Source organism: Uloborus diversus, chromosome 1, assembly GCF_026930045.1.
Source record: "Uloborus diversus isolate 005 chromosome 1, Udiv.v.3.1, whole genome shotgun sequence".
Classification (NCBI taxonomy): Eukaryota; Metazoa; Arthropoda; class Arachnida; order Araneae; family Uloboridae; genus Uloborus; species Uloborus diversus.
The window spans coordinates 233,019,455-233,043,703 of record NC_072731.1 but is presented as its reverse complement, the minus strand read 5'-3'; the positions used below and the strand labels follow the sequence as shown (position 1 = coordinate 233,043,703).

Sequence of the window (24,249 nt, the reverse complement as noted above, 5' to 3'; positions counted from 1 at the left end):
TTGCCGGGTCCTTTCAAGCCCGTGTCCCTCGTTTCCGACTGGGCTGACATGGCCTCTTGTCGAGCCTGACCTTAAGCAAGCCCGGATTTATAAATTTTGGGCCTCCCTACCCAAATTCAGCAGGGTCTTTAACTATTCTCTGGGTTTCTATGGGACTAAAGGCTGTAAACCGCTTAGTTCCCATGCCCCCTCCCCCAGGCAAGTACGTAGATCCGGTCCTGCCTTAGAGATTACAAGAGCCTGGTTCGAGTTTGACGCCAATAGTTGAAAAGGGGATGGTACAATTCGCAACTCCAGAGCTCGAATACGCTACCTTGCGGTGATTAACAATTAAAGAAAAAAGTAAAACATTCCATTCCACGTGTTTTCTTTGAGGTGAATCACAGGCTTCAGACAGTTTATGATGTAATGTAATTTCAGAAGAAAAGAAAAGAAAGCTTCCCACAAACACAATGAAAAATTACTGTCGTTCACTAAGCGTCAAAGCAAGTTATAAGTTAGGGCATGTGTTTGTTTTACCTTTTTCATCCGTCATTAGACTGGCTGCAGAGTCCCCTATAGTTTATTGGAGTTGCGAATCATCAAGTTATCATGCCATGGCACGAGTTTCATTGTTGAAACTCCCGGTTAACTCGATGATTGGCTATTATATATATGAGGATAAAGATGTTTTAGTAATGTCGTTTCACCTACATTATCATTAATTTTTCATTAGTAATCTTCTCTATACTAAGAACTTTTAGAGGACATAGACTTCTAAATATTTTTAAAAATAATTACGAATTTACTTGTTTTTATGGATGGGGGAATGTACCAATGTGGGAACTCTTTTTTGGGGGATAGGCTAATAATTTGAAAAAGTAATAATGCATAAACAAAATGCGGTGAATACATGAAACCTGATAGGAAAAGAATATCCCACATAGAACTTTTATTTCTTGTTAAGCGCTACTACTATGCTAGAGAAAAAGAATGCAAGGTTTACATAACAAATTAAGTTAACATAGTTTGAAGGTTGCTTTTTGCAATCGATCTTTTTTATAGTCGACCGAACTACACTATATTTCAAGAAAAATAAAAATGTAAGGTTTCTTGTAGAAATCAGTACACAAAATGTTCTATGAGAGTAAGTTTTAGCGTCCATCGTTTGATAATAAAGCGCTGTTTATTTTCATTAAGCCTGACGGCTGTCATTCAATCTCTTCAGGGGATACGCATAAATGTATAGAGTCGAGCGTTTAGGTCATGATCCCTACTCTTAAGCGACTAAATATAGCCCAAAACTGCATTTAAGTATCTAAACATCAAAAAAAAAAAAATAAATATATTGCCTCAGAACCCCTATTTGTACTCGAAAATAACTGATCCCTTGTGCCAAGTAGAGTCCCTATATAGGGACTTCAGCGCCAAGTGACTACATATTCCCTGTTGAGAGCATTTCTGAGATTTAAAAAAAAGAGGAAAAACTGCCTAAGTAAATAAAACGAGGAGTTTATTGATAGTTGATATTGGAAAGTATTTTCCTAAAAGGTTTCCTAGAGTTAAAAATGTTTATTCACAAGAACGAAGAACCCAAAACTAGTAGCTCTCATCATGATGTTATCGCAGTATGTTCTAATGTAACATAATGTAATTTGTAACTTGTAACTCTTCATGAAGTATTGGCAACACAACATTAAATTTTTAGGCAAAGCGCTACGTACGCAACGTTCGGTTAAAGACCGAAAGATTCTGAAAGCGTCAGGGTGAAATAGTGCAATATCTTCGCTTTTCTGTACGATTTTTCTTATCGTTCATGCTGCCATCTAGTGGATAAATGTATGAGTATCGATCAATAATTATTATAAAAATAAGGTTGCAAAGCCTTATTAATGGAGGTTCTCCTTCTTTCTTTTTTTAGTATTCATTTATTGTTTATAATTAGAAAAAATATAAATATTCGAATAATTAAAAAGGCTAATAATTTTTTTACGGTGGAAAAAATGAAAAAATACTTTTTCATTTACATGCATGATTATTTACATTAGATAGTGCAATCTTATAAAGGAAAGAGAAGAAGAATGCATTATTTTTGGCTACTCTTGGTATAAATGGGTAAATAAATAAATTTTCAAATTCAGTAATATTTTAACATGATAAAATTTAAATCGCCTGCAATTGATAGTAATAGTAAAATTATTCAAATAGACAAGAATAAGGTAGGGCATTATTAAAGGTTTTTTTTTCATTTGCATTATTCTGAATAAGTATACTGCGCATTCACATGAAATAGACTTAATTTATGTAATAGCTACGATTCATGAAAACAGTAATTTAAAATTGGACGAAAAAATTGCAAACATTGAACGTTCTTGGGAATTATGGTATTTGTTACATTTGGAAGATGTAAAATTAATCCTCGCTGAACAAAAAAGTTCATGTAACCTCAACTGATGAAAGTATTCAGTCAACTTCGCTAAAAAGTATTTTAGAAATGAAAAAAAAAAGCATTAATAGAATTTTTTTTTCTTCTATTCATTTACTCTTTACAATTAGCATTCATATGAATTAATGCCAGGTGAAAAATAACTTCGTACAATAGAATAAAAGTTATTAAACTAGTTTTTTTGATAATCATATCTTTAAAAAGTGAAAAGGGTGCTGAAAAAATGTCAGTTAATTCAAAGTGAGCAACAAAAATTTTTAATTGGAAAAAAAATTCAAATTCGTTTACAACAAATTTAATAATGAACATATCAGTTAAAAATATGAGTTTCAGTTTTACATCAACTACAGACAAAAGCACTCAAATATTTTACTGTGCAAGACTCTCTATGTGAAACACATTTTCTATGTTAAAATTCTATATGCAAATAGTTTGTGATAATGATAAAGGTTAGAAATGACTACTTAACATCAGGAATTGTGTTTTTTATAATTTTTTTAAATCGAAAAATTCGGATTTTTTTAATTTAGATTTTTTGTTTTAGTCTTGAAACATTAGTAGATATCAATTATCATTATTGATCTTTTAGTGCAAGTCCAGAGGCATAGTTCATAGTAAATTTTTATCATAAAATGTTTGTACATTGTGCATCGCAATCTAGAATTTTTTCTAAGTCCCTTCTCTCCCCTTTTTCACGCAGTTTTCAAACAGAATTTTCTCTTTTTATAAAAAGAAAAATGTCACACATGATAATAGAAGTTTTACAATGACAAATAGAAATCCTTGTGTACAAATTTCGTTACTACTAGGTTTCAACTCTAGCTGGTCTGCCCCCCCCCCCTTCCCCATCTACTATCACCAATCATTCATTTATACTTCTAGGAAACATTGGTGCTACTAAATTTCCTAGAATTATAATTTTTATACCTTTTTCAAGATATATTCTTAAAAGTTGACAATTTTGTATGCTTATCAGCTCAGAGTCGACTAAAGTTCTGAAATAAATCCAATTGGGGTGAATAAGGCAATTGTTAATTAATTAATGAATTAATACTTAAAATGATTGAATAAGTAAACGAATTGAACTATGTCACTTTGCCCAGCATGCACTTGACTAATTTAAGAAAACGTTTAAAAAAAGTTCTTGACTGACAACAAAATATTAAAATATGAGCACCATTTTTTTAATCGTAATTGTTATCATTTTTTAATGCTCAATGTGTTCATAATTTGGAACCGTACAACGCTTTCGATTTTGTTAATACTTATTATTATTAACTGCTTGACAATCTTACTTAATGTTAAGCAGTGTTCGTTGATTTAAATCAGCTTGATTTAAGTTATGATTAAAATCATGAATTAAAATAAGTAATTAAAAAAAAAAAAAAACCCCGTTGATTTGAATCAAGAAATTGTTTTAACAAAATCATTGATTAAAATCAGTTGATTTTATTTTTATTAATTAAATTTGAATTTTTAGAATGTATTGCTCTAAATTTAACTGCACTGCATTATACAATCTTAACTTCAACTGGCTAAACTACATAGATTATTCTTGCAATATTGCTTTTATTCCAAAATTACAATTCGGAAAAAAGTATGTATAAAAAAAAATGCATTTTTTCTTATACACCATGACTTTAAATAAAGTAATTAAGTAAACTTATTAAGTAAAGTAATTGTTTAACACATTATTTTACTCTAAAAATATACATGATGATGGAAACCTTATCATTAAGCCAGGGGTGCCCACCAAAGGGGGGGGGAGGGAAGGGTCATGCCGCAGACTGATCCATTGAAATTTTTATGGGGGTTGTTTTTAGGAGTATTTTTCTCAATTTTGGGGAGCTCTTGATAAGGGCGGGGGGGGGGACACTTCGTGACTTTTAGGGGGGTGTGCTCTTTCCCTTTAGGATGAGGGGCACCCCTGATTAAGCAAAGCGTTAAACAAAATCGCAACTTATCTAAACGTTATAACCTATTTCTGAATCTTAAGAATTTATTGAATATTTAGAGAACTAATGCTAATTTTAAGAGTAAGCTAAAAGGTTCATCAGTTCTGGCTGGTTTATAATCAAGTTTTAACTGTTGCCTTATTCACCCCAATTAAATCTATTTCAGAACTTTTGTCGACTCTAAGCTCATAAACATAGAAAACTGTCAAATTTTAAGATTTTTTCTTCTAAAAAATATGAAACATATGATAATAGGAAATAGGGGTACCACTGTTTCCTAGAAGTATATAGTTAAAGGATTGGTGGTTGTAGCTGGGGGAAGGGGGGGTGGCAGAGCAGCTAGATTTGAAACCTAGTGGTTGATAGTCAAAATTTGTTCTGAAGGATGATTTCTAATTGTCATTGTAAAAGTTCTATCATAATGTGTGACAGTTTTCAGTTTATAAAAAGAGAAAATTATACTTGAAAACTGCTTGAAAAAAGGGGGAGAAGAGACTGGGGGAAAAATTTCAGATTACTATGCTCAATGTACATGTACAGACATTTTATGATAAAAATTTATTATGGACTATGCCTCTAGACTTGCACCAAAAGATCAAAATAAAAATTCTATGAACCTTTTTTTAAATTTTAAACGCTAAATTTATTTTGAATCATACATTATTTGTGTTAAAACTGGTCTACTTATACCTATTATTCAAATATAGCTGCCATGAAACGAAAATAGCTAAAAAGTTGCTGTTTCACCTATTGTGTGGGAAATGTATTGTTTTTAAATGTAAAGTAGGGTTGGTTGGGGTAAGTGGGACCCCTTTTGAGAATAGTTCGTTTTGGAAACCTTATGCATAAGTTTTGAAGCAAAAAATTTTAAACTTATTGTCTTATTTTATCTTATATATTATTAATAAACAAAAGGTTCTTCGAGTAATAATAATCATAATATAAAATAATAATATGGATTTTGCATATCAAGCTGTGGTACACACTTTAAGTTGTCTTTTTCATTAATAAAGTAGTGCATCTTATATCACTGAAACGGATGTTAATATTTTCAAAAGACTTTTAAACCACGCAATTTGCCGCCTCTAAAACTAAATTGAATTTTTAGTTATATTCCGAACTATGCTTTGCATGTCCAAGCACTGATACACACTCTAAATTATTTGTACTTTTACCCTTGAAGCCGTGAATCTTATGGCGCTGGAACAGATTTTCATACTTCGAAATTTGCCGCCCCTAAAATCTGCCACCCTAGGCGGCCGCCTACCCCAGGAGCCGGGCGTGAGTAAGGGGTAAGTGGGTTACCCCCTTTATTTTAAATTTAAATAAAGCATATCTAAAAATGCGGTGCGGTACATTTTTAGTGGGAATTATTTTTTTGACATTTGTAAGATATTTACTGTTTTTTAAATCTGTATCACGGAAAATATTAAAACGAAAAACAAAGCAATTTTATTTGTGAAATTTATTGAAAGTCTATAGGGACATATATTTTACTTTTACATATAAAGGTGTGTTTAATTAACGTAATACAGTTGATTAAGATCAATTTGAGTAAATTTGCCAAAATCATAAATTAAAATAAATAATCGGAAACACTAAATGACTGCGTCTTTGTAAAAAAGAACCATTATCGTTTCATCCTCAGTAATTTTCCCAACATCTTCTGCACAATGCCAATAAAAAGTGTCACTATTTCTATTCGTTCTTGAAAATTCAACACTATTTTTAATTTGTAACATCAACTTCCAACATTAGACCTACTTAAATCAAACGTTTCACAAATACATAATACCAGCTTTAACAGTTTTTAGCTCAGCTATCAATTCCTATACTAAGTCGTCATAGTCGTCTAGTATTTCGCCAATACAAATACTTAATCAGAGTTGCTCTTTATTTTGAAATTCCCATTATTATAGGGGGACCCTACCCCATAGTGAGGGGGTAGGTATAATACACACTTACTTAGTAGATGGGTATAATACCCACTTACCACGTATAGCAAAAATGTACGGGGTAAGTGGGACCCCTCCTCTTAAACACTTTTATTAATAATATTTTGTTCAAAAATTCTTGTTGCTGTATGAACTTTAAGTTATACTATAGGTGAAAAATTAATTATCATAAAAATAATAAAAACTTACCTGGAAACACTTCTTTGAAAAATGTTAATTAAACTCGCAAAAAAAGTTTTTTCAGAATTTTTTTTTTTTTTTTTGACTAAGTGCTATGACTTAGAAAAATTTCACGAATCCCAAATTTGTGCTAAACCAATTACTGTGATGAAATTTAACATGATCTCTGCAAAGGAGTTTGAAATTGTTGAAGAGAGTTTGAAGAGTTGTTTATCCCTATTTCAGTTTTAGAAGGGTGTGACCCACTTACCGCAGTGACCCACGTCCCCCAACCAACCCTAATATACAAATGTTTCAAGATTTAAAAAAATCTGAATGAAAAAATCCGAGTTTTTTAATTTAAAAAGAAAATTAAAAAATCACAAACCCAGATGTTAAGTAGTCATTTCTAATAACCTTTATCATTATTACAATAAAACTACTTTCATATAGAATTTTAACATAGAAAATGTTTCACATATGAGCGTCTTGCAGACTAAAATGTTTGAGGTTTTTTTTTTTTTTTTTTTTTGAGCAATCACGATTGCTTATTGTCCTCACTTGACCGTTCTTAGCGTCTGGTTCCTTTTTCAGCTTGGACCAGGAGCCTCTGCAGCACCACCGCTCACCGTCCTCTGCAGGCGCGGCTGCTCCGGTCCTGAGCTATCTGCTTCTCTTGGTCAGAGGCGTCCATGTCCTACGCACACACACACACACACACACTTACACATACACACACACGTACAAACACACACACACATCACACACACAACACACAACGATGCACACGTAACCACCCTGGAGGAGGGGGGGACAGGAGCCATTTCTAGAAACAATAACCCCAATGAGTAAGGTCCTGTCGCAGTTCGTGATTGCGAAAAACATAATTTGAATTAAAAATTTCAGAATTCAAATTAGTTTTTTTTATTTTTTTGTATTTGATATAAAACTGAAACTCATATTTTAAACTGATATGTTCATCATTAAATTTGTTGTAAACGAATTTGATTTTTTTTTTCCAATTAAAAATTTTCGTTGCTCACTTTTAATTAACTGACATTTTTTCAGCATCCTTTTCACTTTTTAAAGATATGATTATCAAAAAATTAGTTTAATAACTTTTATTCTATTGTACATAGTTATTTTTCACCTGGCATTAATTAATAATGAATACTAAGTGCAAAAAGTAAATGAATAGGAAGAAAATAATTCAATCAATACTTTTTTTATTCATTTCTAAAATATTTTTTTACCGAAGTTTATTGAGTACTTTCATCAGTTGAGGTTACATATTTTTTTTTTTTCAGAGACTTAATTTTACATCCTCCAAATGTAACAAATACCAATTCCCAAGAACGTCCAATGTTTGTCGTCCAATTTTAAATTACTCTTTTTCTGACTCGTAGCTCTTCCATATCCTAAGTCTATTTCATGCAAATGCACAATGTATTTATTCAGAATAACCCAAATGAAAAACCGTTTGATAATACTACTTTATTCCTGTCCCTTTGAATAATTTTATTATTACTAACAATTATAGGCAATTTGAATTTTATCGTGCTTATATATTAATAAATTTGAAAATTTATTTATTCATCCATTTACAGCAAGTGTAACCAAAAATAATACATTCTTCTTCTCTTTTCTTAATAAGATTGCACTAAAGTAAATAATTATGTATGTAAATGAAAAAGTCAATTTTTCATTTTTTTCCATCATAAATGCTAAATGTAATCTTTTTAATTCTCCAAATATTTATATTTTGGCTAATTATAAAGAATAAATGAATACGGAACAAAAAAGAAGACAACTTTAAGGGCTTTGCAACCTTATTTTATAATTAATCTTTGATTGATACTCATACATCTGTTCACTAGATGGCAGCATGAACGATAAGAAAATTAAGTAGAAAAGCGAAGATATTGCACTATTTCACCCTGACGCTTTCAGAATCTTTCGGTCCCTAACCGAACGTCAAAAAACATGCGCTCCTCCAAACAAAACGCAAAACCTCATAACAGAAGAACGGGATTTGATTGGTCAACATTTTTGCTGCCATTTAAAGAGAAACTCAACGTTCAAAATTAGTTTCCTTTACTTCAATTTTTTGTTTTCAAAAAAAATTAAATCCCATTTCTTGTTACACAAAATTGAATTTCACATTTTTTATGCTTTTAAACTATGAAAACACAAATTGTCTAAAATTTATTTTCCAAATCCACAAACAGCTCAACTTAACAAATTATATTGTTTTGGTTTATGGAGCTGTTTTGGTTTTCTCCGATTCTTATTTGTGTCACAGTTTAACGTGAAAAATGAACTATATTTACTCTTTTTCTGCGATTTTCATTCTATTTGCACTATTTTCTGTCTGTGATGTATGTACTGTTAGTTCTGACTTTCCATTTTAATTCAAAATGCCTTATCCTAATATGCAATATGCAATGAAGTAAATGCGTCTCTAATTTAGAAATACGATTGAACAGATAACAAATACTTTAAAATTTAAAAATTGGAAGAAAAAACATGAATTGTTCTTCAAATATTACTTTGTTGATTGCCTTACTTGGCAGATATAAATTAACGATTATCCGTTTACAGAACCGTAGTTTCGATTTGTTTTTCAATGGGTTAGTAATGGAAAATATCGTCGCCTCAGAGCGACAGTAAGATATCAAATCCCAGAAATAACACTAAGATGTCTTTTTTTTGCTCTTAGACGATGTTATACAATGTCGTATTTGCGCATGGGCTTACTGGGCTATAGCTCAAGCCTGCATGATTTTGAAGGCGGCACTTTTTCCCATTTCAAAGAAAATAAAACCCTTTTTTTTAATTAGTCATGTGGCCGTAGGAGCGGCCTTTAATGGATTCTTTCGTGGGATGATTTATTAATAGAAGGAAGGATCCGCACTTCTCTGGCGTCAATACTCAAATACAAGAGGTGTTATTTAAGATCTCATTAAAACCTACTGATCTCTCATATGCCATGCTGTATTTACATTATAAGGAACCATAACAATGTTCGTAAGCAGTTTTGTAACCATTTCTGCCTGCAGGATAGTTTTTTTTTTTAAAGACGCATGGCTCCCATGAGTCGTTGAAGCAATTTTTTAGCAGAACAATGCCGGGTTACACACATCATGGGTGTCAGGGAACCTCCTCTTTCACATTATCACCTTTTCGGGCATGCTTGATGGACTGATCTGTCACTCACATATCGCATGTATCCACAGTTACTGTGATACAGTTGCAGATCGCCACAGTTTGTTCAGTGTTCAATCAAAGACAAAATATTCAACCGTAAAAGTAATAACAACAAAAGAAAAAATAAATGAGCAAATGAATTAGCAAATTAGATACAAAAGCATCGATGTTTCGAAACATCAACCTTTTACGTGTACATTCGTACCTAATAAACTCCAAAAAGTGTTTTAATGCTAGAGTTAAATTCAATGTAATCACTTTATTAATTGAAATGATTTTTGAACTGCCAAAGATAAACCAACAAGAAAAAATTGATAATTAATTATTAACATTCCAAATTGAGTACTTATATACTCACATATAAATCGGATCTCGCGTATAAGTCAACCCCCCTACTTTAGAAGAAAAATCGGGGGAAAATTGAAAACCCGCTTAACAAGTCGCGTCCCTACTTTTGGAAAAAACAGGAGTGTTTTGATGCTAATTTTGAATTTAAACATTATAAAAAGGAGGAGAATGAAATGTAAGGATCGTTTTTATGTTAAAAATGTCTGATTTTTATTCTTTTGCACCAAAAGGGTTCACTTTTGCAATTGTGATTTATGTAAAGGATTTGATTTCGGCGTTATGATCTTGTTATACTTGTTGCTTTTATTTTGATTTTATATCAATAAAATTTTATGCTGTAGCCATATTATGTTATTTTTTAAAAATGAGCAATAATTTGCAGCTCTTGGGAAAATTTGCAAATATGGCGATCCCTGCACTTTTCGCGTAGTCCGCCGTTTATGTAATTATTTATTCTTTATTTCACAGTCAGAATATGTAAAATAATAGCAGAATGTTTAAGTATTTACATCTTTAGCTTCTGCTTGAAAGGGATGGACTAAAATTGGGGAAATGTTCACGTTTTTGAGTGTTATTTTCTAAGAAAAAAATCAGGGAAAAGTTTCGGAAATTCTGCCTCGCGTATAAGCTGACCCCCTAACTTTGAACCTCATTTTTTGTAATAAATTTCTCGACTTATATGCCAGTATATATGATAATGCAAAGGGATGAAAACCTTATAAATTTAAAGCACTGTGAAACATCAATACAAATTAACTGGAATAATTACATAACATCCTTCAAATTTCCAGAAGAATAATACTAACACAATGTAAATTACTTTAACACTACTCAACACCAAAAATGCATCCGGCTCAAAAATAGCTTTTCCCGAAGTATTTTACTTTGCTAAACATGAAAATCACCATAAAAAGTTGAGATTGTCTCTAGTTTTCATGTTTTAAAGGCCATTGTGCAAATTTTTTTTGAAATGAATTATCCTCTTAGTTTTATAAACTATCTTGAAAATAATGTTTTCAAGTTTCTCCAACACCAAAATCTTCCATTTTTTGTGATAAGTTTTGCATTTCTAATTTTTGTAGTTAACTCGTCTATTTTAATGCATAAGAAACACTTACTGTATATAGGTTTATGTGTGTACATGTATTTTTTATTCTTGCAGTGACATTTGTATTAGCTATGTAATGCTAGTTTTTGAGTTTAATTATGCTTAGAGTAACGTGTCTTGATGTTTCTAACTTACATAATAGGCTCAGTATGAAGATGTGCGATGTAAATGTATATGTCCCAGTCCTGAAGTTGTTAAAGGAAATAAAACCGAAAGAAAGCTTTATATCGCCAATGTTAAACCATCTCAATGGTAAGGAAAAGTCTTTTTTTTCTTTCTGTCTCTTAAGAAAGTATTTTATTTAATGTGTTATAAAATGAAACCGATAATAATTGCTATACATGTATTTTGGTGTTTCAAAGAATCCCTTATAAATGCAGGAAGATGAGGCTGTTCCATAAGCCTACATCTTTTGCATTGAAAAAATATGTTTATTCTAATCTCAAAACACATAACTGTAATATTTATTGCTGTCTTGATGATGGTTTTTTTTAAAATTATTTATTTATTTATTTATTTTTTGTTATTTTTTTTAGAATCTGTTTATAGTATCTGGCTTAATTTATATTTTTTGTCTTGAATATATGTTGTGAAGTTTAAACAAGCAGTTATAAGTTTAGCAAAAAAAACTAACATCAACCTGCATCACAACATCGCTATGTAAGTTTGGCGATGCATTAAGATGTAAAATTCCTACATCGGCCAGCCTTACAACACATTTGGTTTTGTGAAATCCCCTAAATTTTTGCTTCCCCCCATATCTTTCCAATCTTTAGTCATTCTAATCAGTCTAAAGTAGACCAAGCAATTTTCATTGAAGAGTCAAATTAGTTTTTGTATGTAACGGTAGGTGGGACTCGTTCAGCCAGTCTCATTAAATTCAATACTATTAATATTTTGTATTTTTATTTAAGATCAACAAATAGCCCCCATAGTCCGACAAATCTTGTGACAAAACCACGTGGTAATATTGAAAAAATTTCATTTCAGAAACAAATTTTATTGCTATATTTTCAGTGCTGAGTAATTTTCATAGGTCTGCAACTTAATTTTTTAAATGGTTTTAATGAAGAATGGAGTAATAAATTGAAGTCCTCTCCTAAAGTAAGTTCTTTTAGTACGTAATTATTTGTAGTTTTTTACTTTTTGCTATAAGGAAAATTATGCCAGACCAAGAACACGTTGGTCCTTTTTAGTTACTATATTGGATGTTGTCATTGTTGTCCTATGCCAGCTAGGCTGGCAAATTGGGGTGTATTGCTTCACTTTTCCAACTATACCGTAATACTGTATTGGATAATATTTATCGTTATAGAAGTGGTTTTCACTATGCAGACCAACATATCCCATGCTCGGGGTCCACTTCTCAGAGTTTAGTTAAAAAATTATTGTAAAAAAAGTCAATGAATTGAATATTTTCAAAAAATCTCAGATGATGAGGAATATTTAATGAAACTCATGGTAGAGAAAATCAAATTTTTTTTTAATTTTTTTTGATGAGATAAAAATGAAAACCGGGAAAGCGAATCAATGTGCCCTTTCTCTCCTTACATGTTTTTTTCCATCTTTCAGTTGAACTCTATGTACTGTGACATACATTTACATTTAAAAATTAAGAAAAAAAATTTTTTTTTTTTGTAGATAATTTCTGAATGAAATCAAATGGTAATAGCCCTTCCTGATTTAATGTTTTTAATATCCTTTTCAGTAAATGTGAAGGTGTTGTAATGCCACAAGCTGATGACTATGTGAGAGTTAAAGAAAAAGAGTTTTGTCCTAGATGTGAATGTCGTTATGAAAGAAGAAACACCATGACTATAAAAGTAATATCCTTTTCTTTCATGTTTGAATTTCTTTATTTATTCTGAATTAGTAGTTCTTATGTTAAATGTAAACTGTGCAATTAGTGGTTCAAAGTTCTGTAAACTTTCGACTAAATTTTTTTAAATCTATTTTTTTTAATTGTCCAATAAAAAATAAAGACAATTTTGAATTTCTATGTTCATTTTTTTTTTTTGTTGAGTCGTTTTTGAATGATCCAGTTTTAACGCATACCTATTCATTTTTATAAATAGTGGTTCTGCTTGTACCATAAAATATGTCAAGCTTGCAGGACCGTAGACAGGGTGGGAACAAACCCTCCCCCAAAATTCTTGGATGTATACTTTTTAGATATTGAATTCCAATAATGCTGCCATTTAATTACTCAGTACAACCTTTTTTGCTTAAGTTTATTTTCCATATGTTTTTATCGTATATGTTTTATTCTGTCTATACGTTTTTATCCTCATTTGACCATTTTTATCTATTCAAATATTCTCTTACTCAACCTGAAAATTTAAATTTTTAATCAGGCGACTGGTGCATCAAAAAGTAGATGATCAAAGCAACTATTTTAAGTCTTTTTAAAAAGTCAAAAATATCCGACCTAAATAAAAGATATCCTACTCTGATTTAAATTTTTTTTAATCAATTTTGAAATTTTTTTCATAGAAGTTCTATTATTTTACACTTTAATCCATCCCAGAATACTAATGATTCTTATTACGAATAACATTTCTAAGAGATGGAAATAGAAGACATGTTCAAAACATCATATTTTTAAAACTTCAAAACTATCATTTTTAATCCCACCATACTTTTTATTAAATGTTTGATTTTGCTAGATTTTAATAAATTAAATGCATAAGGATTTATGTATTTTGGTGCAAAAAATTTTGTCAATTAGTTAATGCATTAGCAGGGTGGCGACAGATCAGGGAAAAGTCAGAGAACTTTATTAATCAGGGAAAAGTCAGGGAAATATCAGGGAATTTTGAAAAAATAACAAAAAATCAGGGAAAATTGATTTTTTGAAGAAAACAAATTTATTTTGCTTTACAAAATTAAGTACTCTTAATTCCCTACGCATTTTTTTGCCAATTATCTGTTCAAAAAAAAAAAAGTAAAATTAATGAGGTGCAATTATACACTGCCGCATATTTGTGCATCTTTTTTCCTCAACGTCGAAGTATTGAATCTTACTTATTAACCACAGGATGAACTTCCTAAGATTGCTTTTGTGTCTGTTAGGTTGTTTATTTTACCTAGCTTGAAATTTCCTTTTACACCTTCAATGCTAAGTAAAATAAACAACCTTACAGGCAAAGAGGAAGCCTTCAATTATGCCTTAGCTCCTTTGCCTTTATTCCATTGTCTCGAAGTAATTAGCGTACTGTAATCACAATTTCAAGAAAAAATCTTTGGTTTTTGAATTAATACTATAAAAGCTTAAAAGTTATTACTTCTTCGCGTTTTTAATTTAATTGCTAAAATTGAACTTCAATTACAAAAACTTTTGTTTTTTGCCGTTATACTATTTGTTGTCACCACAGATTATAAAGATTTTCTTTTCAGACTTTAGTGATTCTTTACTTTTATAACTAAGTTGTATTCTTCTTTTATATGTTTTGAAATTAACTAATTGCTTTTTTTTTCTTTTTTTCCCTTGTATTTCAAAGTTGTTTGTTACAAAAGCAATCTAAGATTTTTTTTTCGTTACATACTGAAATCATTTGAAATAAAGTTAACTTGTGTACTAAAGTAAATATCTTATTTTTTTATCGTTAAAATGCCGTATTCATTCATTAAAACCTATAATCTTGATTAGAGAAAAACTTCCTATGAATGCATGTCAAATGGTTTCATCTGTTTTGCATAAATATGTCAATTAGTTATATAAGAATAACTACATTACTTCTATTCTTTCACTATTACTTGTTATTCTTGCAACAATTATTATTTACTGTTTGAAAACTTAGTTCAAAATAATTTCAATTACTTTTTAGTTCTATCATAAATACACATGTTTTTAAAAGTAATTTTAATAGTTTCTTAAAATTCTTATGCTAAGTAGTTTCTGGAAGTAAAGTATTTTTTTTTTAATTTTCTATAATCTTTCCATGTATAAAAATTTAATATACGGTTTTGTAGGTTTTTCTCCCCCCCCCAAAAAAAAAAATTGTCCTTTTTTTTACCATTTTATTAAAAAAGTAGCATCTTTTTAAAATATATCTTTAGTTCAACAACTTTACATAACTTAAAACGTTTAAAATACTGTATTTTATACAAACATACAATGGATTTCAAGTAAAGCAAAGAAAGAAAACCATAATCATTGGTAACGTAAATAAGGGAAATTTGGTGAACTTAATCAGGGAAAAGTCAGGGAACTTTTTTCACAGTTCCTGTCGCCACCCTGATTAGCCTTTAAGAATATTAATTTACTTTTTGAGGTGGCGATTGTAGATTACTTTTTAATTGTGACTATTTTCATTGATTAGCCTGAAAGTTAATCTCAAAGCCCCTGTCACATGCATTTGTAATTGTAAACCTGTAATAAACACTGTATGATATATTATAGACCATATAAGTGTACGCAATCCTATTATTTTGTTGAGCTGGATAGTCATCGGATACTGATAGTGATAGAGAACTTATATTTTAAAAATATCATTTTTCCCTGATGAATAATTCTGGTGTGATGTAAATTAATTACCAAATACTAATGTTAGTTAATTAAAATAATTATTTGATGCTAATTTTTTCAATTACATTTTAGTTTAATTTTTGCTAACAACCTAATAAACATAATTTTGAACCGCTGTTTCCCCCCTGGATTACATGTCTGGAACCACATTTGTTTCTAACCATGTCCCTCCGCAAAAAAATATCCTGGCTATGACCTTGCTAAATTGCCTTTTCTTTGAAAATTGCTACTTAAAAGCAGCCGTTATTTCCTATTGTTTAAATTTACTGAAGTAAAATGTGATTGTTGCATTTTTATCTCTTAAAATTAAATATTTGCATTCTGTAACTTTCACGTGGGTGATTGCTTAAGGAGGAGAGAACTTAGTAATTGTAACGTCAATTTTCAGACGAAAAAGCTTCCACCTTTTTAAATTTTTCCAGTACTACAGTTTAAAATGAGCATAAATAAGTAATTTTTAACCTTGGTTTAAAAATCTCTCTCTCTCTCTCTCTTTTGAAAAAATATTAAAAGCTAAAGACTATACATCCCCAGTCGGCACCATACCAACCCGATCGAGCCATGCACCACTGTAATCTGGCTCGGCAGTGTGTAGGCGTTAGTGGCGCGATTTTTTTTTTGTTTTGTTATAGAGTGTATATTGCCGGATTGGGGAGACCATGGAAACACATATGAGATGGAGAAACCGGTTTTTGTGCCATTTTGGTAGATTTCCGTTGAACCAAAGAGAATTTTTAGAACTCTTGCCTGCCCCCCCCCCTCCCTCCCTGTAATTCTGAAATTAAACTCTAGTTGCACATCTGAGTTGTTTAAAACTAACACCATTTATAAAATTGGAGATTTTCTTTTTCAAACTTAATCTATTGTTTAGGAAGAATTTAGAGCATTAATGTAAGAAATTGATTAAAGACGCTTTGAATGGTGACATAATTGCGGAAATCAAAGGGACTTTTGATTTTTTTTCTTCAGAAGTGCTAAAGTCGACTCAGAAACTCTTCCGAGGCGTTGGTGGTAGTGGTTTTGTACTAAACAAATGAGGACGAAGTTGTGAACGAAGTTTAACGTTGTGAGTTACTCCAAAATCAGGGGGTGACCCCCCTCCCCCGCCCCTCCCTCGTCGTTTCAAGCATTTTTTAAATATTTAGCGATTATTTATTTTGCTCAAGAAATGTCATTTTGCGTATTTCTCATTCTTATTTTATCTTTATTTCGTAATGCGCCATCTTTTTTGCATCATTTATAGCGATCGATTTTTTTTCTATTGTAAGTAACTATTTTCATGTATTTTTATAACATCAATGAACGAGTTATTTTCGTTTACATCATATTTATAATAATATTTTACATAAAAGTTTCAAGGATTTTCTATTAAGCAATTTTTTAAATTTCAGAAAATTATTGTTAAATTGAAAATTTTAATTTGAACTTGTTTGTAGTGCTTTATAAAAGATTTTAAACAATCAACTTGTTCAATATTGTGTGCGCAAACATCAGATCAAGTAGTACAGTTAAACCTGTAAAGTTGACTACCCTTGTAAGTTGACCACCTGTCTATGTTGACCGCTTTTGTCAGGAACAGAATTAGTCCTATCTCATATAAGGAAGGAAAACCTCTGTAACTTGACCACCTCTCTATCTTGACCACCTGTCTATCTTGACCACTAATGTTCGCCAAATTTGGTTAGGAGTATTGTAAAAAACCCTTTGTAAGTTGACCACTTGGTTTATTTTCTTTTTCAACTTCCTTCAGCAAATTATTTTATTTTATTATTTATTTATTTATTTATTATTATTATTATTTTTCATAGCTTTCTAAGAATGTTTTTAATGCTTTGATGACGGAACAGCATTTTACTAACTTAACAGCAGCATAAAGCTTAACGCTGCTCTTTATTCTCCAAACTTGTTTTTCATTTGTTGTACTCTGTTCAATGAAAATAGGTGTCAGTAGTAAAGTTCAAAGTCTTTTCTTTCAGTTGCAATTGTTGTGACAACACAGGAACTGTGCTAAAAAGAGAAGCCCCGGATTTATACATTTTGATTCCCCTGCAACAAAATATGTAGGGCCCATACCTACAGGCCAGCAGTGTCTCTTAGTAAAGTGAAGAAGTCTTAGTACCAGTTTTTTTTTTTTCTATTTTTTCTTCAATTTCTAGGGCCGTCAGCCCCTTTAAGGACGCGGGTCTCTCGCACTGCGGGTACGCAGATCTGGGCTTGCTAACGAGTAAAGTTACATGTTTCTGGTGCAAGGGATTAAGAGATAGGACATTTAGATTTTGCCTTTATGAACTGGGATAGTCGAACTTGTTGCTCTTTGTGCTATAAGTTTTACATAAAAAGGCTTCAAAAAGAAAATTAGCCGAACTTGAGATTAATAAAAAGTATGAAATATTAAAATTAACCGAAAATGGAATTAGCCAGAGAATATTAGCTAGCATATAAGGAATTTCTAAAACTAAAGTGTCTAATATAGTTAAAAACAAGGAAAAACTAACAAAATTATTTGAATAGTGTTTTTAATTATTGTTTCACATTCAAGAATATAAAACAATGAAAATGAGTTAAACAGAAAGAGTAAGGGTGAATTCCTCGAAAAATGAATACATAGTGCAAGAAATGACAAAAAATAAAAAAACTGTATTACCGCCCTTTATAAGTTGACCACCTGTCTAAGTTGACCGCCAAAGTACTGCACCGCGAGTGGTCAACTTACACAGGTTTCACTGTATATGTATTCCGTTATTATTTACTTGGAGTAAATATCGATTTTTTTTTTATTGTAGCTAAGTTTTAAGAAGCTTGCTCTTTTCATGGCTATTTCTTTTTTCAGAAAAATTTGTCACTCTTATAGCTTTTATGAAAAATGCAAATTTTTCTATTCATAAATTTTGAATAAATATTAAAATATTCCTATTTTGATTTAATATTGTAATTTATCTGTTACCTTTTTTGTTTAATTTCATGACTAACACATTTCTACGTGCAATCTTTCCAATTAATTGCATAATTTGTTGACGGTTTCATATTTTTATTCTTAATTTTTTTTTTTGAATGATTAAACAACATAATGTAACGTTTTTTAACTATGTATAGCGTACATAATCCATACATTATTACAACATTGCTGAAATCTTAGTTATATGTTCAATTAAAAGAAAAAAAATCAGTTGGATACTAAACAGTGTCTTTGTTTTTCTTCCTTTTGTTTTTTTTCTTTCTCTTTTTTCGGCTGTAGTTCTTTCTCTATCATCTTACAACAGTCAAAAAAGAGAAGCATAACTACATCCTATATAGATTGTACGTAGTACGATCCAAAATTTTGGGGACGAAGTGTATAAAATGTATTGCTCACATTATCGAAGCACATCCACCTTCAAAGGGTCACCTTGAGGGACTATGTACTTCTGCCAGTGTTCATATAACTTTTGGAAACACTCCTGGAAGCCTTTTTCGCAACCTACTATGATGCAGCTTTATCTTTTCCTGACGGAAGAAAGCGGCGTCCATGCAAATGTTTGTTTGCTGGGAACAGGTAAGAGTCACACGGAGCTGAGTCCGACGAAACGGTACGGTATTTGTTTGTCATATCAGACCATTGATTAATCAAACCGTGAATCCTCAACGTGAAAGTCGCCTTCTACCCCAGGATGAAGTTAAAGAAGCAGTGCAAGATGCCTTATAGGAGGTCGCGAAAAATGGCTGCCAGGAGTACTTCTAAAAGCTATACGAACATTGGCAGAAGTGCATAGTCGTTCAAGGTGACAATTTTGCAGATAGATGATAGATGTGCTTCGGTAATGTGAGCTATTCAAGGTAATACTGCTTGTCCTCAAACTTTTAGATCATACTACGTACGTATGAGTTTTCAATTTACTATTTCATAACGTTTCTGAGTGACGCAAGTATACATCCCAAGAGAACTTGCGATAATTAACTGAGAAGGTGTTCAAAATGGATATTTTGGTCATCTATATGTTCTTTGGTACATATGCGTGTACAGATGTGCCGAAAAAACTTGTGAAGTTTAAATTGGGTGATCGTAAAATACAAATTAGGTCGAAATTTGATTTTTTTTTTTTGATTACAAGTCCTTATTCGTTAGAAAGGAAGTAAAGTGAAATGAAAAAATGATCCTTTAAATCCCTGACAATCATATCAATTTATTTCCGTTAGATTTTTTTTTTTGCCATCGGCCATCGGCAATCGGCCATTTGGAGGAAAACAATCGGCAATCGGCCATCGGCCATCTTTGAACAATCGGCATCGGCCCATCGGCCAAAAAATGCCATCGGTCGAGCCCTAGTAGTTAATTTATGTATTCATATTTAAGTGAAGAGAGACTTTTGCATGGCTTTAAGGGTTACACAAAATGTAAGTTAGGTATAAAAAAAAAGCAAACATTAGTTACTAAAATGCCAGATTTCTTAAACAGGGTTGCCTCGCATCTGGAAAATAGAGAAAACCTGGCATTGTCAGGAAAAATGAAAATAGCCTTAAATGGTCAGGGGAAATCATAAATCATAAAAATTTCTAGAAACGTCAGGGAATTTCTGTTCATTCCTTTCATATGAGAGGTGTAGCTGCTGCCCCAGTTCTGCTTTAAAGCTATTGTCCTCAAATTTATGTGCAAAACTACGAACACATATTGTTTTTACCACCCTATTTCCTTAGATATGTCTTTTGAAAACTGTTGATTGACTCATTTTGCCATATTACTGTACTTTGTTTTGCCTATTTTTGCCACGTTTCTTCAGTTTTCAGTATAGTAGAGTCTCGGAAATCCGAGGTAATCGGGGCTCAGGCCACCTTGAAATACTAAAAACTTGGATATCCGTAAAATTCTTCCAGATTAAAATTATAGTTTTCAATAGACGTAAGGAGGATTACCTTTTACTTCCTTGTACAATGAAAAGGAAGTATTCTCTACACAAAAAATTCATCACTGAAATATAAGCATAAATTTCGCTTTTAATAACCTCTAAATGAATTGTGACAATTCATGTTTTTTCATTACCTCTGTGCCAATTTGTAAGCAACCAAACATGGATTTTGACAGTGCCCAAATCCATTTCGATAAATTTTATCATAGCCTCTGTATCTACCATATTTTCCTGCTTTTTATTCGCGGGTGGCCTATAATCCGTAGGTCCTAAAATCGGCCTGAAGAAAAAAAAGCTTTGTATAATCCGCGGATGTAAAAAGATAAAGTTTGAATTTACCATACCACTTGAGCAACTAAACTAAAAACGTGAAAAAGTAATTACTTTGAAGGCATAATCAAAATTAATCTGAAATATAATCTAAAATATAATGATTTGTTCTTGAAATCTTGATTATAGTACGCTATACTTGAAAAACAGAGAGTCAAGAGGAAGGAGCAAATGGTCTAATCTTGTGTAAATGGCTACCTATTTCATTGTAATCTTGCTTATTTTACATGACCTGAATCGCCAAGAGGAACATTCAAGCAACGTAAAATAACCAACATACAGGCAGGCAGCGAGGAAGAACATGCATGCTTTGTAAAATAAACAACATTCAGTCGGTGTACGGTCTGTAAAAATATTGAGGTTCAATGTGATGGCGTTAAGGGGGGGGGGAAAATCACAGATAATCCGTGGCTGCGTATAATCCGCACCTCATAAACTTTGCCTTTTTTAGCAGATAATCTGCGGATTATACACAGGAAAATACCGTATATTCGAGTGTATGAATGCATCTTTCATAAAACACAAAAACGGTTCAAAGGTTTAAATTTCGTACGATTTGTGCGGCGGCATGAGCTTCCTTTTTATCGGAAATCAGGTATGCCAAAGACATGATTTCACGTTTTTTGTCTCAAGTCAATGTTAGTTTTACGTATCAAGCTTTTATTTAGAACACATCTCTTAATCAATATGTTTCGAAGTTGGAGAATATTTCGTGCCACTTATGGGGAGTATTGTTGACACCACCCTCTCAGTGCATTTTTTATTATTTACTGTATGTAGTTAAATAAGTTTAGTAGTAGCAAAACATTTTTTTTTTTCAGTTTTTATTGAAAATCATTTTTTGGAGACCAAAAAATGTAACTGAGGATATAAAATAAGCACCTTGAATTTTCAAAACTCGGATTTTGGAGACACAACTGTATTTAAAATCAGGGTGAAGAGTGGACCTTCAAAAATGTGTATGGACCAGTGACTTATATTCTAAATTTCTATCACTGAAAAAAATGTGAACATAAAACATTTAAGTTTCTGTGATAGAAGTTTTTTTTTCACATGAAATTTATTATGTAAAATTGTTTTTATAGGTTGTTGTCATCATTATTATTTGGGTAATTTCATTGTTGACTGTATATATGTTGTTTTTGATGTGCTTGGATCCCCTACTAAACAAAAGAAGAACAGCTTATCATGAGCATACCAATGAAGAAGTCACTCTGGTAACATTCTTTCAATAATCTTTAAAAAAAGTTGGTGATTCGTTTTTTAATTTTAAACCTTGCAGTTCATAACTCCTACAAGCATTATCTCTCTTAGGTTTATCGGTGAATGTTTTGTGATTTAATTGCAGATTAGTTGGCCTGAACAATAAAACTGATTCCCTTGGTTGGTTTTTTTGCCGCAAGAGCTTTTTTAGTCTATTGGTGAAATAGACATTGAAAAATGCAATATTTGATCTAAATTTCCAGCAAAAGTTGCCTGCAATATGTCTAAGATTGGCGAGGTGCCTCACTCTTTCTCTTGTTCAAGAATTTAAGGCTTTAAAAATAATTAAATGACCAAAATAAATAAATAAAATGAACTATCTAAAAAAGTTAAAATTGGCAATTCAAACAAAAAGACCCAAATGCAGAGTGAAACTTTGTTAATTTTATTTGAAGTGAACTTAATTAAATATTGAAATGAATGATCAAAAATTTAGACTACAATCGGAAAAAAAGGGAAAAAAAGAAAAAAAAAAAAAACAACTGAGAAACAATTAAAAATAAATAAATAAAAGGAAAAAAGCTTTCATCTTTGACAAGGTGCTTTCAGGCCTGCTACAGTTCCATGTTTGCATTTATTCCTAATTTAATTAGTTGTCTGTGTTTGTTCATTAATACTAAAAATTTATATTGGTAAAAAATAAATGTTCTCAAAAATTATAAATGAACTATATGTACGAATTAGATATTGAGCTGCACATTCAGGGTAATCTTGCCCTGCTCACCTGCCTTCGTGCTCTGTGAAAAAAAAATCAGTTTCAGCCCAAACTAGATTTGCCTTTAATTGTAGAGAAATATTTATTTATTAATTTTTTTTCAATTACAGGATGTACCTATGCCAACTATTCCAAGACCTAGAGCAGGAAGCAGTAATGTTTTAAATAGAGTTGGTCTACAGCAAGACAGGTGGAAAAGACAAGTTCAGGAGCAGAGGCGAAATATTTATGATCGTCATACCATGCTGAATTAAATAACCTTTTTGACTCTAGTTGACACACTATGTATAAATATAATGTATATTCATATAGATATATTTGTGTGTGTATGTGTTACTGAAACTTTTATAATTAATGAAGTGTAAGATCCTTTAGGATTTATTAGTTTTATTTTTCCCATATTCACCATATTGTGTGAAACAATTTGTTATTGATGCTAACATTTATCAAACTGGATTTTATTTAATATTATTGTACTTATGAGTTTCTATTATATTGTAAATATGATCTAAAAGAAGTTTTTTGTGCATTATGAATTATTTTATTTTAAAGGAAAAAGGAGTATAGTTTGTCAATTATCATGTACATAAAATATTTGCAATTTTTAGCAACGATAACGTTTCTGGAATTTTTATCAAGACAATTCTTACAAAGCTATTTAATTCTGTGCATGATTCAAATAATTTTTTAATGAATCATTTATTCAGTAGCAAGTGTTAAACTCAGTCTCACAACATCTTTTACACAGAAAACGCATTTTTTGAAGAAGAAAATAAAGTATATTCTAAAGAATTTCGCTAAGCTGGAAATTTAAGCCTTTTTTATATTTTTTGTTTCATAAGCTGAGAGCTCTCACGATATCTTGATCCTTGTCTTTTTTTGAAAAAAAAAAAAAAAAACTTCTATAAAAATTTAATACATATTTACCAATATTAAAACTATGTTTTCATTTTTTTTTAAAATTATTTATTGGATTTAGAATGTTGTTGAATTGCAGTTTGAGTACAGCAAAGAACAAAGTGAAGTAACATTTCTTGAGTACTGACATTTTTTTAAATATCTTCTAGTAAATTCTGCAAAATATGCATTTTAAAAAGGAAACGCTGCTTTTTTTTTTTTTTAAAGAGCTCATGCGTGATATTTTTTTTCTTCTCAATTAATTATTATTATTATTATTTTTTTTTTTTTGCAACTTATTAAACAGACATTAATATTTTTGAAGGTCATATAACTAACACTTTTTTGCTTCTAACTTGATTGCGTGCCTTCATTTTACTTTTTGTAACTTCCAAAAGTTATTTAATTTTAATTTAGATTGTTATGTTGAGGAGGGGGGAATGGTTTGAGTATGTTATGCTTTAGATGAATAAACCGAC

General features: G+C 31.0%; 1 protein-coding gene across 1 annotated transcript; it reads left to right on the top strand.

The window, feature by feature from the left end:
- Nucleotides 1-8,745: 8,745 nt before the first annotated feature.
- LOC129225848 (uncharacterized protein CG1161-like) lies at nucleotides 8,746-23,382 on the top strand. The gene is made up of 5 exons (XM_054860374.1): nucleotides 8,746-8,872; nucleotides 11,300-11,409; nucleotides 12,866-12,980; nucleotides 21,981-22,112; nucleotides 22,984-23,382. The coding sequence occupies exons 1-5, from the start codon at nucleotides 8,810-8,812 to the stop codon at nucleotides 23,125-23,127; spliced, it is 564 nt and encodes a 187-aa protein (XP_054716349.1). The 5' UTR covers nucleotides 8,746-8,809; the 3' UTR covers nucleotides 23,128-23,382.
- Nucleotides 23,383-24,249: the final 867 nt, after the last annotated feature.